Source organism: Strix aluco, chromosome 4, assembly GCF_031877795.1.
Source record: "Strix aluco isolate bStrAlu1 chromosome 4, bStrAlu1.hap1, whole genome shotgun sequence".
NCBI lineage: Eukaryota > Metazoa > Chordata > Aves > Strigiformes > Strigidae > Strix > Strix aluco.
The window spans coordinates 115,525,519-115,544,055 of NC_133934.1; the positions used below are offsets into that span (position 1 = coordinate 115,525,519).

Here is an 18,537-nt window from a genome sequence, read left to right on the forward strand (position 1 = left end):
CCTGACAAAAATCATACCTGCACCACTGAATCAGTGATCCAGCAGAGAAAGAAATTCAGTCTGAACTCATTCCTCTTACCTTAGAGCATTTCACTGAGAGACTATCCTGGGAAATGCACTGCTGCCTGAAAACTCCTGCTCTCTCCATGGATAAAGGGCCCAATGCCACAGTGTCTGACAGACACTACACAAAGACCCCAGCAGCCATGCTGCTTCATACCAGTGCTGTACCCAGTCCAAGTATCCTGTGTTCTACAGCAGTCGGCACAGATGCGTAGGTACTAAAGCAAGCATAAATATTTTCTCCTTAATATTCTCAGCCTCTAATTGCTTCCATCTCAGGCAGCTTCCTGACCCTGATGTAGCTTGTCCGTCTAGTCAACACTCAGTGAATCTTTCTTCCAGACACTTGTCTAGTTTCCTCTTGCACCTATACAAACTACACAAAGTCCCCAATATCCTTTAGTAAGCTGTTCCACAGGTCAACCAACTGGCATGGAGAACAAATCCTTTTGTTAGCTTTGAACCTGACCCCTAGTTCTTTCTTGTGGAAGAGATGGAGAGTCAACCCGCGTCTATACTCTCTGCACCATGCATGATTTTGTAAACCCCTGAGTTAAATGCTTAGGCAGGATGAATTCAGGCCTCTCTCCACAGTGGGAAGATCACAACATAATGGGCTTAAACTATAGCAATAGGGACAGAGGAAGTGCACCTTAATAGGAAGAACAGACAGGCCTTGGAAAGAATCACCTACATAGGTATGAATTCTACCACTTCATTATTCCTCTGAGAATAAACAGAGCTGCCAGGAAGGCTGCAACAGCAGCTTACCATACGTCCCTTTAATTCTGAATAGGAGCATGCCATCATCAAGCATCATCACTTTTTTCGGTAAAGCCTTATGAGTGATATTTTGGTTCTGAGAGGCCCTGGACTTCTGCCACTTGAGATCCCACCGGGTACTAATTCAGTTGCCACTCACAGAGGCAGGTTATTGCCAACAAGAGATCAGTTCCAGGAGAAGCACAGGCTGCTCTCTCAAACTAAAGCAAATTGGGTTTTTACCTCAATGTGAGATAGTTTGGAGCTGGGCTCCTCATCAGTTCTCAACTCAGAGCCACGAGCATCCCTCTCTAAGATAAACAACATACTGCAAATCACAGCTGGTCTTTTCAAAAACGAAATAATCTGGGGGAGCTGGTCACTACTGTTGCCATAGAACTGAGCATCCAACATGCTCTTGGGCAAAGCTGTGGCTCATTCCTATACACCACAGCAGCAATTAAGAGTTGATTACTGTCAGTCAGAGTTTATGTGGCCTCTGCAAAAGGACAGTGAGCCACTGGGTTCAGAACTGTACTTTCCTAAATGCAAACACTTCCCAGGTTAGGCAACCGGCAGCAAGGAATGAGTAAGGATGGTTGGGACTCTTCTGAGTCCTGTGCTTATCATTCTCCATCTCATAAAGAGCTACCAGAATGAATGTGCTGAAGGGAGGTTAACTGAGGTCACACAAGCAATTTTAGCTCTGACATTTTCTATCTTCAGATTGCTTGACTTTGCAACCTTAACGTTCTTTTCAATTCTGGAGAGCATAAGTGTATGTACATAAATAAGTAAGTATACTGGCAAATTACAGGCTTTGTTTTCTCCCTTAGGGCAGATTCTGGAGTACCTCAACATGGCTGGATGATAAACTAGAATCTTTGATGAAGGTTTCATTTAAAAGAAACAGAAAACAAGGAAAAGTCAGGAGTTTGTATCTGAGATTTCAGCAGTCACATATGGCAGATACTTCAGACTTTCTGCTGCAAAGTCACTTAGAACTTAAATACTGTGCCATATGCTACTGTGACACAAATGGATTTATAAAGGTTAGCTTCTGTGTGCATATACAACATGACATGCTTTTAGGAGAAACATGCCACAGGACAAGGGCTACAGCCTGATCTGTTAAAGTAGCACTGATTTCTAGAATTCTCCAGGCCTAAGCAAGCAGAAAAAAAAATCACATCTTCAGCACATAAGTAGTGGAAACAACTTTCATCTGGAAAGTGTTTGATATGTGATAAAAGTTAGGAAGTACTGTGGAAGATTAGTAAAGTGGTAGGTAGGATGGGTAGCTAAAAATATCGTACTTCCATGTTACAAGAAAATGAAAAGTCAAACTTCCAGTGAGGTAATTTTGAAGCACATTTTCATATCCAACAGCAGGCAATGAGTTACTCTTAGTTTCTTAAGTGTCATAAGTGAAGTATTTACAAAAGGTTCAGAAGAGGGTAAGAGGTTTTTAAACCAGTTGTACTGGTTTTGGCTGGGATAGTTAGCTTTCTTCAAGTGTAGCTTGTATGGAGCTATGTTTTGGATTTGTGATGAAAAAATGTTGATAACACACCCATGTTTTAGTTCTTGCTGAGCAGTGCTAACAGTGAGTTAAGGCCCTTTCTGCTTCTCACCCCACCCCACCAGTGAGGAGGCTGGCACGGGTGCACAAGATGTTGGGAGGGGACACAGCTGGGACAGCTGACCCCAGCCGACCAAAGAGATATTCCATACCATATGGCATTATGGTCATAAAAAAAAAATTGGGGTCGGGGGGTTGGGGATGTGTGAGTGTGAGTTTTACCAAGGATGCTGTTACTTGGGGACTGGTTGGGCATTGGTTTGCTGGTGATGAGCCACTGGGGGTTTTTTATATCACTTGCTTTCCTTGGTTTTGTTTCCTTCTTTTACTTACTAAACTGCCTTTATCTCAACCCACAAGTTTTCTCACTTTTACCCTACCACTTCTCCCCCACATCCCACTGTGGGGAGAGTGAGCAGCTGTGAGGGGCTGAGCTGCTCACTGAATTTAACTGAATTCAATTAAAAACACAGGAATACTCTACCAGCTTTAATACACTCATAAGCAATGCAATTTATCCCAATAAATATATTTTCTACTTAAGAGCAATGCTGCACTACTTTTAGAAGAAGAGTTACCGGCAGCTAGTAGCTGGATGACTTTTCAGTCCATGTATCTGAAATTTAGTAGAAGACACCAGTGTTGTACATTTACTCAGGAAAGCAGAGAAGTAAAACAACTTCTCCCAATTTCCAGCTTCCACTCAGCCTTGCAATTTGAAGTTAACTAATTAAATTTGACATAGAAAGAAAAAAAACTGAAACAAAGACATGTTCTGGAACCTGTAGGAGAAGCTACTGATACCAAAAGCTGGTTTATCACATCAACAATGTATGTTTCCAGCTGCTTTACCAGTGACTTCTCTAAAGTCAAGATTAAACTTTTCTTAAACTTCAGCAGTCACCATATGTAATTTGAATATGATTTGCATTTTATTTAAATAATTTAAAAATGTGATGGCTTACTTTTAAAAAAACTAATACATATACAATTTGAAGTATTGATTACAAGATTATTGCCTACCGTGCTTCTTACAGTAGTGTTAAAAACATTTTTCAAGTATATACTGGAAATCGGTTTCATTCTGCTATTGGTCAACAAATCTCTCTCTTGTTACCTTTTAATTAGGAGGTAAAACTATCTGCTGAGAAAAATCATTCTAAGGTATCTCACTGGTGAAAATCTGCAAATACTTCACAACATGGTAGGCTACTAAAGGATGCATCTTTTCAACAAAAAAAGGAGGGACCACCAACCACATACCTAGCTAATACCACGTTAACAGAAAGTAACAAGGTGTCCTGGGAAGCAAGATGTCTTCTCCATCTTGCACCAGCACTGCTGTAGAGGAAGAGCATTGGCAAGGCATAGAAGTGGCAGAACCAGATAAAAGACAAACAAAGAGTCCCTTTTTTCTAGCATTTGGGAAAGCTGTAACGTAGACTGGTAAACAACACGAAACCTACAGAAAGAAGAGCAGACAGGCAGGCAGTCTCACAGGTGCAGTAACGTGAAGGGAAGCTCGTGGGCCTGCTGCAGAAGTAAGGGGATGATGCTGTCTGTCACAGAATACTTAACAGTAGGTCAGAGTTAGGAAGAGGCAGCCAGGATTCTTCAGCTTTCTATTTTTTTGCCTAAGTTTCCTTTCTGAACAAACATCACTGCTGAGGGAAAATAAGTCTATCTGCTATTTTTGAATGGTAAGATGCCCTTCTTCCTGTGTTTGGACCATGGTGTAATTTCTAAAGCAGGTAGGCACAGGTTTATAGGCTCTGTGATGGGAAAAATACGAAGACATATTCTCTATATCTATAAAACAGATATTGAAAACTGAGGGAAAGATACCTTTTAATGAGTCTTTTCCATTTTACTAAGAATGTAATTGTACAGAAGATTCCAAGTGGCTAGCACACAGCAGGACTTCAGGAAGACAAACAGGCCATGTACTTTCAATAGAGAGGCACCACTAACACAGGCATGTACACACGATGCTGTGCATTTTTGTAATGTGACTTTCTGCCATGAAGAATTCTTGTCATACCTGCACCTGGGCAGAGCAGAGTGCATTACTGTTTTCCTTCTAGCAAGCTATGGCAGCTCTTGCTTTGCACAGTTTCCTGAATGACTGCATTAATTTGATTGACTCCTGATCAATGGTGTCTCTAAGTAAGATTAAATTACACATTCCTTCTGTGTTATAGGAGATTACTCTTAGCAGAATCTCAAAGGAAGCAATTAGCTGACCACTGATGTAATGAATCCCAACTATTTTGTTTGTACAAACAATAAAGCCAGAATCATTTGTTTAGCAAGGAAGTGTAATTACTCTGAGCACTCAAGAAAATAAATCAAACAGTGCTACCTAGACCTGTAAATAATGAGCCTTTGACTTCCTATTTATGCTAAGAATGCTCATGGACTATTTTCAGGTAGCTGGGAGCCAACCTTTGAAAGTAACATTTATCATAGTTATTGAGCATTTGCTTGATTATGTCTTTGAGTGTGCTAGGTGCCCTGCAGAAATATCCATCTACATTGCCCTGTCACTGGCACCTGCTAAAAATTCACTGCAGCCAGTGCAATTTCCTGCAACTGTTTTTTGTTAATCAACAAGAAGTTGCTCACATCACAATCATTAGCCCATACTGTTCCTAAGGGCACCAGTGGCTAGGGGGCATGCCCTCAGCAAAGGATGAATGATCAGAAAAAAAAGCACATTAATATACATGGAGCAGGCTCTATTCTGCCCAACATTTGGTGATGCAAGCTAGAAACGGAATAAAAACAGAAGGTAATGGAATGAGACTGGTTGCAGCTGGGTCTTTCCCTTCTCCAGGTTGATCTGCTGCTGCTGCAAAATATTCACAGTTCAAACAGGAGAGACAAGCAGAGTCACCAGGGACCTTCTGTTGCAGAGAGCAGACATCAGTCCAAAAATAGCTGAAATTCTCTCACCTCTGCTGATTTTGTGTGACCCAAAATCATGAGGGAGCTGACAAATTAGATAACCTGATCCCATTGCATGCAGACTCACTGGATGTTGCAAGTACAGTGATGCAGCCCCCAATCATGTGTACTTTCTGCGGTAGTTTGTTTCCTTCATCAGGGTTTTGAAAGGATATTCATATCATACAAAAATATTCTCCCTAATCCTTCTGGAATTTCTAGCCACACTTTAGGTGTTAAATATGAATTTAAAAGAAACTGTAAAGCCACGAATTCTGCAGTTAGTTTGCTTTTCCTCTTCTCTCAGCCTGAACAGCAACGCACCCAAAAGGGATCAACATTATTTTCTGGTTCTCTTAAGTGGTGCTCAACAATCTTATGGCACCACAGGCTCACATCCTGATAAAAGCCTTAGTCTGAATGGAAAAAAGACACCTCTGCTTACAACACTTGGATTCTCATTGTAGTGACACTGTTTAAATAGGGAATGAATGCTCTGAAGTCAGCAAAATCACACTGAAGTGAGCAAGGTGTAAATTACTGCAACATTTGTACTGGCTGAAGGGAAACTGCAAATCACTTGGTGCAATGGGAGCCATTTCCTTCATGCTTATGAGGTATTTCAGTTCTTCATTCCTTCCTGAGCTGTTTCTCTTTGTTTGTGTTCAGTAGCTATTAAAAACTCATAGAATGCTTTATATTGTGCTCTTCCTGTAGGCCTAATTGACAAACGTTTGCTGCTTGCCATTATGTTATTCCAATATCCTTGAAAATTAACTGAAGACTTGTTTCCTTGGGAGAAGTTAAGGAAGAATAAATACCACCTACTCTGAGACAGGTGGGACAGATGAATTAAAAAATTATATCTAATTGTGCAGTGGAGATGTGCTTATGCCTAGACTTCTTGTTTTGTCTTCCCCTACAATCGACAAAAAAGCAGAGAATTCCGTGGTTGGTCTTCCAGAATATCCCTTTAGGCCTCTTCTAGGGAAAAGCAGCGCTACTAAGTGTTTGGCTGCCTCTACACCAAGTATTAAAGTGTCATATTGTTTTTCCAGCCTGAAAAACTCTGGTGACTTTACTGGATGACCAACAGTACCAAATGCTGAGCCAGACAGGCAACAACAGAAACTCTTTGGGGGTTTTCAGGAAGGGTGAACTGCGGCCAAAACTCTTCAGGGGATGTGTGAAAACTACCTTAAATTGGTCGGTATTCCACTGGGGAAAAATACTGGAGATGTTACTCAAATGTGGAGTACCAGAGGAATATGTCATTGGAATGAGGAAATTGATTTCTGGCCATACCAGAAGCGCACTGTACTGCACCCTTTAAACATTGGTCTCTTCTAAAGAGACGTTGCAACTGGAGAAATCAAGGGTTTGATTTACCTTAAGATGATTATGCAATTATGTTCCTGCAACATGTTATTCATCCAATCTACTTTGTGTTGGGCAAATAAAGCCTTATTCTATTCCTTCTGAAAACAAACCGAAAGTGAGATCACAGTACAAAGTAGAAGCTAACAGTGTCTGTAAACAAAGCAAATTGTGACAAAAAGAAAAGACTCAGTTCAACACTGCTCAGGTCAACAGAAAAACTCGCTGACTTTATGAAAATGGGATCAGAAATGCTGTTCGGGTTTAACAAGAAACTGGCAGCGTTTTGTTTTCTTTAAGCTTCTCCTTATCGTCTCCTGTACTGCTTCTGTTTCTTATGTCATCACTTCCAAAAGAAAATCCTTCATAGGAGGAATTCTGCTGCTTAGAATAACGACTAGTCTAATAACATGAGACAAAACTCTTGACTTTCTGTGTTGTTCTGCATTAGGAAGAAGATTGGCTGAATGACCCAGAGCAATTTTTTTCAGAAGTGCCTAAAGAATTAGAAGTCCATTTTCAAAATTATTTTAGGGACTTGGCCCCTAAATCCTTTAGAGAGATTTGGGCTCTTCCTTTGTCTCTTTTGAAAAATTAATTAAGTTCATATAGCATGTAGATGTTAAAAACCAGTTCCCCTGCTTTCCTAGGAGATGGATATTTAGCTTCTAGAGATACAGTAAGCATATCTCAAGAGTTAAAACTCTGTAATATTTTTCCTTTTAAAATCTGGAGAAAATAAACTTCTTTAAGAGAGGCTCTTAATAAGCAAATTAATCTCAATAATATTTAGAAAAGTTTAATTTAAAATAATTATCTGCAAAATGTCTGATTAAACATTTTTTAGCTTAATGATAGGAAACTGTCATACCTTTCTGAATGTGTCTGGTTCTTCTGAAGATCCAGGACTCTGTTTAAAAGAAAAAAGAAAAAGGCAGCATGAACTTAAGATCCCAGTGGAGACTGGAGCCTATAAATGAGTATTCACTTCACAGGGGATGTTTCTTTCAAATTCATGGTCACCTGGATAGAGTGAACCAGTAGGAGATTTTTTTTTAATGAGCTTTTAAACACACATTAGGCAGAAAGCTGATATGTTTTCAGGTTCTTGACCATTTGAATCAGATGAGCAGCTCTCCCAGCAATAGCTTTGACTTTACTGACACCTATTGACTGTATTCATGCTTGCTTACACAAGGTTTTGGTCAACAAAGCATAACTCATTACAATCAATGGCAAACAATTCTTAGAAATAAACTCTTTATTAACAGAGGTCATGCTTACCTTCCATGCACTCTACAGTATTCTAAGTAAGCTTGGATTTGAAGACAAGGTTTCCTAAATGAGAAAATTTTCAGGTACCTCAAATTTTAGGTGGAGTTCAGATACCTTCCAAAGCACTTGCATACAGAAAGTACCAAATGCACACCTGCAGTCTAATCCTCCAATTAAGGTATCTTGAAGTTGAACCCATAATGTAAGTAGTTAAACTAGAAAAATCTTAATTATGTATGTTTACACTAAGAACATGGGAATACCTTTAGCATGCCCTGGAATATCTTATATATGGGGATGAATTCTGTCATCCTTTAGCATGTCTTATATCTAACAACTTGTTAACTTCTTTAATCATTTGGTTCGTGCATTAAAATACTTCCTCTTTATTTCATTCCAAATCCTTAGCACATAAAGACAATTTCAAAAAGGACTAGGTCCTTCTGTGCACAGTTACTTTCTGAATTAGTTCAGTCAGTGGCTATTCTAATCACCCTGTCTCACAGCAGGAGGCACAAATAATGAACAGTAAACATATTCTTACTGCAGGAACTATCAAAAAATAATACAATGAAGAAAGTCGTGTGGAGAAAGCAAAAAAAAACCCTAAAAATCCATGCGCCCAGAACTGTGTGTATATCCAAAATATTCACACACACAAACATCTCACAGTTCCCAACTGCATGCACCTTTGACAACAGCAAATTGTCATTCTGTTTTGAATCATTTTAAGAAATATTCTGAGCATTGCTTACAAAAGGAAAAAGATAGCGTACAACTCTTATTTTAATGCAAGAATATTTGTGTTTGTATTTATAACTACATAGAATCATAGAATGGTTTGGATTGGAAGGGACCTTAAAGACTACCTAGTTCCAACCCCCCTGCCATGGGCAGGGACACCTCCCACTAGACCAGGGTGCTCAAACCCCGTCTGACCTGGCCTGGAACACTGCCAGGGAGGGGGCAGCCACAGCTTGTCTTGGCAACCTGTTCCACTGTCTCACCACGCTCACAGGAAAGAATTTCTTCTTTATATCTAATCTAAATCTACCCTCTTTCAGTTTAAAACATTGCTATGTTTGTTCTGTCTTTGATGGCATTTACATTACGGAGGTTTTAATTAAGCAGACACACACACATCTACTGTTGAATTATGACTAGCAATGTGAAGCAGCCTAAAAGAGCAATGGCAGAGATCAGCAACTGTGAATTGAGTGCTGTCACCTACCGGTGAACTCATGGACTCTTTCAGTTTAGATTTGTAGAGCATCCATCGGTACCGCAGGTCCTCCAGATCTTCAGAGTTTCCAACGACAGGATGAAGATGAAGAAGGTCCTCAAAGAGATGCTGACCATAAGGCACATGAGATTGCAGCTCCTGCAGGCAAAGACAAAGTCAGCAGCAACTCAAAATTCAAGAAGGCCCCACTTTTTAAACCTAGCATTCGAAAGAACAGTGGTACTAAATCAAACTACTAGGTACTCTGGAATAGACTATTTGTTATCACTTTTTTGGCCTGAAATGATATAAAAGGGTCCACTCATCCACAGGACTCCTGTAGCCTTGGATATTTCTGTTTGTTCATTTTCTTACAGCATCCATTGTCATTGCATCTGGCTATATTCAACAAAAAGAGAAAGAGTGAGGCCAAATACCAGACAATGATTTTTATCAGCTTCTTTTAATGAACACCTTTGCCATACCACACTGGAAAAGTCCAGTCCAACAGCTAGATGCCAGGCTGCTCCCTTCCCTTCTATCACTCCAGCTCTAGCAGACCTTTCTTAGTAGAATGGGTGAAATATTTGTCCTAAATTCCCAAGCTTCATCTACTCTAGAGTCTCCTAAAGCCAAGAGCGTAGTGTTTGAATGTTAGGGTTTTTTTGGTTTGTTTTGTGGGGTTTTTTGTTGGTTGGTTGGGGGTGTTTGTTTTTCTTTTTAATTCTGAAAGAATTTGCACTTACTGCAATCTTTGTCTTCACCTTCATTCCCTGAAAACTAACCTCCAGTTTGCTCTGACGTGCCTTAATTTCCTCTGTGGAAGATGAAGTCACAGCAACAATTTTGGTCAGTTTGGTGTTTTCTCCTTGTAACCACTCTTCAAAGTCACGTAGGAGCTTCAAGTGGCTGCTCGTATTTTGCCCTTCTCCTATCCTCTCCTAGGTTACAGAACAACAGGAACAAAAAAGCCCTTACTGTTGTGTCAGATGTTTCCTCTGAAGCCCTGATTGCAAGATCTTAACCTCCAACCTTGTAACCCATAGTATCAGATGAAGCCAATAAAATTGTTCTTGTGAAGCTAATACGATGGCAGATACAGAGTCCCCCTCTCACCTGCTTATGGTTGGGCTCTACGTCTAAAAGATGGAAGGCAGGTCCAGACATCCATCTGCTGTCCACAAATGCTCTTTTCTTCTTGTCAGCCACTGGTCTATTTAACTGCCACTTTTTGAGAAGACTTGAAAACACAAAACCGAAGACATCAGTTCAGTGAAACATCTAATGATGAGACATCCACAATTTGACCAGGGCTATGGGGGACACCTCTGGTGAAATAGCACTATTATTATTATACTATTATTACTATTAATAGTACTGTTACAAGTTATTTCCAACATCTTTTTAACAAAGTAAGATCAAGACAGGAGTGTCTCAAAGCAGCACAGTCCTCTAGTTCTAACATTTCCAAGTATTTTGGCTTCTTTTATTCAGGGGAGTGAGCGACCAAAAGAAATCCTACCTTGACAATATACCTTCCAGTCTGGTAACAGCAGGCAGTATAATCAAGCCTTCCTCAATTTAGTCATTCAATTTTTATGCCTATTCTGACACTATGTATGAATATACCCACACAGTATTAAATTTTAATACAGACTCGAAAATATGAGCAGCAGTTTGACAATGCACAGTGAGGGCAAAATAAATTAAGCCCACATCGTCAGCTAAGAGGGGATTTTAGCTATTCATACTCTTGCAGGCTTGCACAAGGCACAAAACCCAGTGCAGATATAGCCTCCTTGGTGGTATCTCCAGATCAGACAGCAAGGAGAACAGGAAGGTGAGGCAGAACAGCAGAAGTCACCCAGCCTATGTCCTATTTCCTGATACGGACTGGCGGTAGAAGGGTGATTCAGGTCCTAAGGAGATACTGCCTGTTCTCCAACCACGAGGTAAAGGCAGCTTCACAGGCTACTCTGGTCCCCGGATTCTCTAAAATGGTTTTCTTAAAAGTAATGATTTCCAGCTTACAAATGACTGAATAAAATCTCATCTTGCTCCTAGCATTGTAACATAGCTCTTGACTTTCAGAGCACAGAGCATAAAGCATCAAGTGTGTCTGGTCATATAGCAGCAAAGAGCATCCCCTTGAAGGGACATGAGAAAGATGTACATGAACACTTACCCAGCTGCCATCTCCTTCAGTGACATCCATGACTCCTTCAGCTGATCCAGTTCTGCCTGGACATGGGCAGTCTCCTCTGGGGAAGAATTCTCCATGAGCAGCTGGCCATGAGCTTCCACAAGGTACAGCTGGATCTCCTTATCTGGAAACTCAGCTAGCCATCTCTGAAATGTACAGCCCTTACAGTTACTTCTAGGTATCCTGGGTAAAGCAGAGGCTATGTCAGACTGAAGGCCATATTCAGTCCAGGACTATGCTGATTCTGTTGGCACTAGCTAGAAAATACCTAGCGGGAAAAAAAAAATGCTGTGGATACTTGCAAAGAGATAGCAAAACTTAAAGAGTGCAAGCTGTCAATGCACCCCTCCTGTAGCCTTCTTATGAGATATCTTGGTTTCCTGTATGAAGGCAAAAGCTGCCAGCTGCAGTAACCTGCCAGAGTGAATCTGGCATGTAAAGTATTGCTACATGGGGAAAAGCTAGCAGCTGAGGAACGGCTCAGTTCAACACGGAATAGGGTTAGCTAACAGGGTAATAATGTTCAGTGTATTGATGAGTACATATACAGGCAAAGGTAGGTATTGTCCACAGAGATCACCCCAGCAGGAGGAACTCTTTTTCAAACCACCTATCTTTTGATAATACTTTATCCATCTCAACAGTTCTTACCCATTTCTCACTGTTCCTGTCTTTTACTTAGCTCCACATCCCACAGCACAGGGCAAAGCAGGGAGGGAGCAGCAACCAACAGTTATCGCAGGAGGAACAAACCATCATTACTCTCCCCAATCAGGAAACCCTCACTAGAAAACCCCCGCCCTTAATGCCTGAATGCTGCAAAGTGAGTAATTAACATCTTAGACTAAGATGATTTTCTCACCTCAAGGTCTGCCACCCTGCCCTCGGTGTTCTGCTCTCCATCAGCACCCTGGTAGGAGTCAATCTTCTCCGTGGTTACTGTGATCCATTGCTGGAGGTCAGAGAGCTTGTCATTATATGTCCAATGCTTCTGAACGTGCTCTTCACTCTGCTGAATCATCACCTACAAATGATAAAAATATGTTAGCAACTAAACACAGACAAAAAGCAGTTTCATTACCGGATCTAACATTGTGATTACTGGCACAGAATCTCATGGGCAAAAAGGAAAAAAACAGCTGTTAATGAGACACAAAAAACTTTATCCTTTAGAATCAGTGGCATAGAAAACACCTACAAACTCCTGCAGGCCTGAATTCAACCACATGGGGGGGCATTAAGCACTAGAATAGCTTCCTTCCTTTTCAGCTGAAACAGAATAAATAATATGGTGGGGGTTTTTATACCCCAGTCAATATTAAATACATCTTATACTCCCTGAATCAGAAATGACTGTACAAACCTTTTTGGCAAGAGTCCAGTTCAGCAATAAATGGAATTACTGAGATTGAAACTAGAATTTCACAGTGCATATTAGGGTAACACTTAATCATACATATTTTTATGGTGACCTGCATAACTAAGGTAATTTTATAAGCTCTTCATCTGAGACTGCTTTGGAAGGTCCTTTTATAGCTATGTTTACAAGCTACAAAATGCCTCAGGTCAAAATAAGTAATTATGCAATTGCAACACTTTTCTCTCATTAACTTTTTTGTCACAAAGCTATAAAAAAACCAAATAGTTTGATACAAAAACACTATCCAGGAATCTGTGAAGAAGTCCAAGCACCTCCACGATAATATGAGGTCTTTTGGTCAGAAATCTCAGGCCCACTCCAGAAACAATTTATATAGATATAAAATCTGTGTGGATGGTATCCTATCCCAAAGGGAAATCACATTACAGATAATCAGAGAATCCTAGAAGAGTTATCAAAGTCATAAGAATTCATGCCTTCTTCCCCTGAAATGAAAGTATCTGTCACTCAAAGCATATAATCTCGTGCACTCAAAGATTTTTTAAAATATTTTTAAATAGTGGGAACTGACAACTCCTCAGGCAACTAAAAACTCTTCTTTATGTTACCTCCAATGATCTCTTCAGGGCTTGAGAGTCAGATGAAAGTTGATTCATTTCATGCCTGTGTGTGGTATTTGACTGAACAAGCTTCTCTACCTCCTCCATTTGAATCATAAGCTCTGACAAGTCATCTTGCATCATCTGCAGAGGAAAAGACAGATTCCATATGGGTAATGTGCTAGATGTGGCAAGGACCTCCACAAAACATACACTAAAAGTAGTTTCATTTGACAGTGTGAGGGGAAAAAAAAAAAAAAAGGAACAATCACTGTCATTAAGAAAATATTTTTTTTGATGTCTAGAAGTAAATGTTTCTGAAATAAATGGTTGGACGTTCTTACATGTTACCAGTTGATAACAAAGAAGACAAGTTGCTGAGAAGCTGCCACAGGAGACATAGAATAATTAGCTAAGTGCTGCAAAGAACTATGGTGATAACACCCCTGTGGTCACCAAGGGTGAAGTGGCACCATATACCTGAATCATCATAGCTCACCATGGCAAAAAGGAAGAGTCACATCCCCTCCCTTCTCCTCCTGCCCTTCTCTCCCCTCTCCCGTCCCACTGTAGAGCCTTGAGCAGGCTCTACTGTATGTTGGACCCTTTGCTGAACCAGCTCAAAACACTACCTAGTCGAAAATTATCATCTTTTTATGCTGATTATTTTTTCTTATCTTGGCCAGCTGAATTAGCCTGTGGGGTAAATCCAGCATGTGTCAAAGCTGTGACAAGGGGAAGAGCAGGAAAGGGGGGGGGGGGGGCGGGGGGGAGGAATGCAGAAGGAGGTGGGACAATGGGAACTCCCTGCTTTTGAAGGGAGTTAGATTGGTTCAAGTTATCTTGTGCAGTTTCACTCCTAGTGGGAGGTATCAGGATACATTTTCTTTAGCAATAAAACTAGCCCAAGAAGGTGTGGCACCAACAGCTTCCAGCTTCTTGTTCCTTCTCTCAAGCCCAGTTTGCCAGTTCTTCGACTGCATTGCTTCAATTTCATCTACTCCATGCTATAACTGAACCAAATGAAATTATCTAACACAACCAATTGAGGGGACAAGGTACTGCGTACCTAATGCTAATAAAATATGAATGAACAGAACCACAATTAACCGAGGCTATCACGGTCAAATTACTGTAAGGTACCTGGAGTCTCTGGAGTTGTGTCTTTTTACCCAAGAGGTCAGGTCGCGGTTCCTTCTCTAGATCTAATTCGGCTTTGATGGCAGATAATTTCTTCTGCAAAGGTGCAAAACCAGCATCAAAGTCCTTATGTTGCGATATCAAATTCTAGATGGAGAAAGAAGAAGAAAAAAGATCCAGCATTCCACATATATCCCTTGGCATTATCTTTTCTCAATGTCCAGTTCACAGTCAGAACAAACACCAAGCTACATTATGCAACAGACCACAAATTTATTTCCATATTTGATCAACCTAGAAAAAGGGATCTGGCATAGCTCATTAGTACTAAATTTATATCTATAAAACTGGCTTAGTAAAAGATTGATCATTGTCACAGGCAAAAACTATATATGGGCTTTGAAGCTCACCTGGACTTTGCTCTTGCTTTGCAGCAGACTTCTGTGTAGAATTTCTCTCTCCTTTGAAGCTTGAGCTACTTCTTGCAGGAAAGACTTCGCTCTTTCCTCACCAAGGACATTGTTTAGCAAATCTTTCTTCATCTGTAATGTCATCAACTTCTCTTTGAACTGGGAGCTTTCAGCTAGAGCAGTCTAAAGGAGGAAAATTCTTCCAGTGAAATCACACCAAAAAAAATAAAAATCATATAACCATACTATCCTCACACAAATCACACAACCAAAGCGGTATGACAAAGTCAGATAAAAACAGCATGCTGGGCTGACAAAGGGGTAACAGAAGGTACCTGGACAGCGCCCAGTTAAAGGAAAAGTCTTCCTGATAATGTTAGAAGCACCAGGGCTGCATCCATTTTGTGAACAGAAATAGAGGAAAGCTGTACTATGGAAAGAGTTGTCTGTGCAGAGGAGAGGCCTAAACAACCAACAGAAAGGACAGCTTGAATGCTCATCCCAAGGATAAACTCCATCCCTGTTCACAGACACGTTTATTCTGGAGATCACAGGGATGACAAAGTAACAAACACACCTTGCTGGGCACGTGCAGAAACCACGCATTAAAATCCCACAACTACATTACTACTCACTATGAAGTGGAGATCTGGGCTAATGCTAAACAATATTATCATTATTGTTAAAGGTATGTAGCATCTTAAGTCAGCCTATTCAGTTGACAACTCCAGTTAACCAAATGGAGGGCAGAAAGTAAGACATTGTGCTACAGCTAGAGCTAAGTATTAACCTCCACACTGTGGAGTTTCCTGCCATACTGGAAAGGCCCTTCCAGCTGCTGCTGTGTGGCAGCTGTATGCAGGCAGCTGCTGGTATCACTTGGGCAAACACAAACCAAGTATCAGTGTCTGAACTTAGTAACAGGTTTGCTACCTCAATGTGAGCCAGCTCTGGCTCCGGAGTCTCCAGGAGCATCTGGACTGATGGCTTCCACTGTTCAAAATCTTGCAGGGGATTTTGGAAGAGTCTTCTCAGTTGGGTTTCTGTATCAGTGCTCATTTTAGATGTCTTGCCTCTAACACTGCAAGGTTAAAGTGACAGCCGAGAGAAGGATTACAAAGAAATTCAAGTCCAAACATCCTATTCAAGGCATGAATTAACACAATATTTGTGTGTAAACTCTATCCAACACAAAAGCCTCAGTCTTTTTTACTGTCTGAGCCTGGTGCTGCGTGCTGACAGCTGCTCTGTCAGTCAGACATCCGACAAAACTTTATTTAGACGCTGTAAAACACATTTGTCTCTTGTGCAACTGTGTATCAGGAATTACTGTTCCTTCCTAGAAGCCAGCAGTCTCTCCTTGTATGTGATCTTGGCTGCTATCACCAGCATGATTTAACGAATCATATTATTGGAGCAGTCTCACTGACTGATGGGAGGAGCAAGCCAAGAGTGTCTAGAATTTAACTGCAGTTGCCTGTATTGTTTTACAAATTATTGAGTCTTTGTTCCTTTAAAAAATTACATTAAGAAATCTTTGATCACAAAAATTACATTAAGAAATCTTTGACCACCCTATGTTATCTAGAAAAAGAGAAAAATACCTATTTTTTCAGATATAAATTTTAAAATTTTGTAGAACCACTTGTATTTATATTAATATATAGAAGTGATTCTGATAAAAGCTTTGTATTTTAGATATATGTATACACACACATGCACAGCTATATATTCATGTGAGTGCATATACTGAAAAAAAAAAAAAAATCAGCACACATTCATTAAATATCTAGGCTTCTTTTACAAAGGTTTATCCAAAATACAGCTGAGTAACAAGGCCTAGCAGAGACACACCCCATGCAGCTGTCTCCTGTTTTTCTCAGCTTTCCTGACCTCCCAGTTTGCAAAATCCTATTTGATATGGCAGAATGCAGCCCAAAATGTATGTTCATATGGGAACAGTATCCTGCAAATTCACAAGACAGGCAGGCAAGAGCAATGCCAACCAAGATTAATACTGCCTTTCTATAAAAACAGAAACAATAATCTTACCTGTGTCACTGGGACCTTACAGAGCTAGACAAAGGCAAGCTTGCAGGGGCCAAAAGCTCCGCAAATAGAGAGTTCTGATATTACATGTCCTTTGCCATTTGCTCTGCTGCCCCTGCCAGGCTCAGCGTGAGGCTGCCAGACTTCGCAAAGCAGCTTTGGAGAGAAGCTGGCAAAGGGCAGCTGCCATTTTCTACTCGGAGGCAAGTTCCCTGCCTTCTCTGCTTCTCTTTCGACATTGTTTACTTGTTAAGTTTTTAAACTGAAATCCTTTCCCTTAATGACCTATAACCCTTCCAGCAGCACAGCATACTGTGCACTGGACAGAGGAAAATAAGCTTGGATACAGTAAAAAAACTGACCTTTCTTTTTCCTTAAAAAAAAGATCCTTCCTTCTAGTTTGCAAAATTTGCTGCAGCTTCTTTACTTCCTGATTCCAGGCAGCCTGGAAACGGAAACACTGAAGTCTGGGGAGAGGCTAAACTTTCAGAGTTTCCAACCCAAGGCAAGTTGAAAACAGGATTATGCATCCATGCCGCCAGGAGAAGGGGAATAAACTCTGCCAAATAATTGCTAAGGCTGATGAGTCACCACAACAAACTCAACAAGGGAGGGCCGTAATTCTTCTGAACCGTTTACTACTACAGCTCCTGTCCTGATTTTCTAGTTGCTGTCATGAAAGGCAAGCAAAATACATAAATTATTATTATAAAATGCTAAGAAGATCAAATTAGCTGCCAACAATCTAATTTTCTTCAAACCACACACAACACTAATGATGCAAGATCATTGCTTGAAAATGGCCAGCAGCCTACAGCTCCTAGCAAATGTCTAAAATTACAGGTTTACTGAAATGTGGATGTAATTAGCAAAAGCCTTTGTTTTCTACCCATCACCTACAATCGGATGGCATATCACTTTTGTTTTAGGCCCCTGTTAATCCCTTCAATGTCTGAAAGAAGATTCCCCCCACACCCCCCCAGCATAATCAGACTTCCCACTACCTTTGATACTGCTGTATTGCAGAGACAACACTCTCAGCGTGTGGCTGCACATCTTGAGAAAACCGTAGCAGTTCCTTAAGCTGAACCTTCAGCCTCTCAACCTTGGACTCTTCTGCAGCTAGAGATGCTCTCATTGCCTTAATCATAAAAGTAAGGAACAGATCACACCTTAGGTAGTATCTGGCACATGAAATGAAGAGGTAAGGCTGTCTCTCAGGGTATTCACAAGTCCCCTTTCTGCTGCCTTTTTTCCTGGTTGTAAGGAATATGGACTTTGCTAAGGCAGACATCATTCTCCGGAACAGTTTTGTTCCTGCAGGCTCTCTCCTCTCTTCACACTGCCTAGCCACTGCATCTGATCTGCAGGGTTCTCTGTTTGAACAGAGTGAATCACAAACAGGCCCAGTTTCAGTTCACTGACTGCAGTATATAACATGAGATGCATTTTTGGAGCAGTCTTAACTGTGTCTGTTTGCATGAACAGATCTTTCTCAAAGACTCATATATGCAGAATGTTAATTCTA

General features: G+C 40.6%; 1 protein-coding gene across 10 annotated transcripts in view; it reads right to left on the bottom strand.

The window, feature by feature from the left end:
• Positions 1-18,537, bottom strand: part of SYNE3 (spectrin repeat containing nuclear envelope family member 3) — a 78,495-nt gene that overhangs the window by 22,424 nt on the left and 37,534 nt on the right. For 7 of the 10 annotated variants that reach the window (XM_074825040.1, XM_074825039.1, XM_074825042.1 and 4 more), the window contains 11 exons: positions 18,014-18,150; positions 15,894-16,041; positions 14,961-15,143; positions 14,554-14,697; positions 13,420-13,554; positions 12,293-12,454; positions 11,413-11,576; positions 10,344-10,467; positions 10,013-10,168; positions 9,237-9,386; positions 7,602-7,640 (listed from right to left, as the gene is read on the bottom strand). In XM_074825040.1, coding sequence (XP_074681141.1) covers positions 7,602-7,640; positions 9,237-9,386; positions 10,013-10,168; positions 10,344-10,467; positions 11,413-11,576; positions 12,293-12,454; positions 13,420-13,554; positions 14,554-14,697; positions 14,961-15,143; positions 15,894-16,041; positions 18,014-18,150 — 1,542 coding nt within the window. Of the gene's footprint in view, positions 1-7,601; positions 7,641-9,236; positions 9,387-10,012; positions 10,169-10,343; positions 10,468-11,412; positions 11,577-11,602; positions 11,699-12,292; positions 12,455-13,419; positions 13,555-14,553; positions 14,698-14,960; positions 15,144-15,893; positions 16,042-18,013; positions 18,151-18,537 lie in introns of those variants that run through there. The other 3 variants (XM_074825041.1, XM_074825046.1, XM_074825047.1) reach the window with 3 other exon arrangements.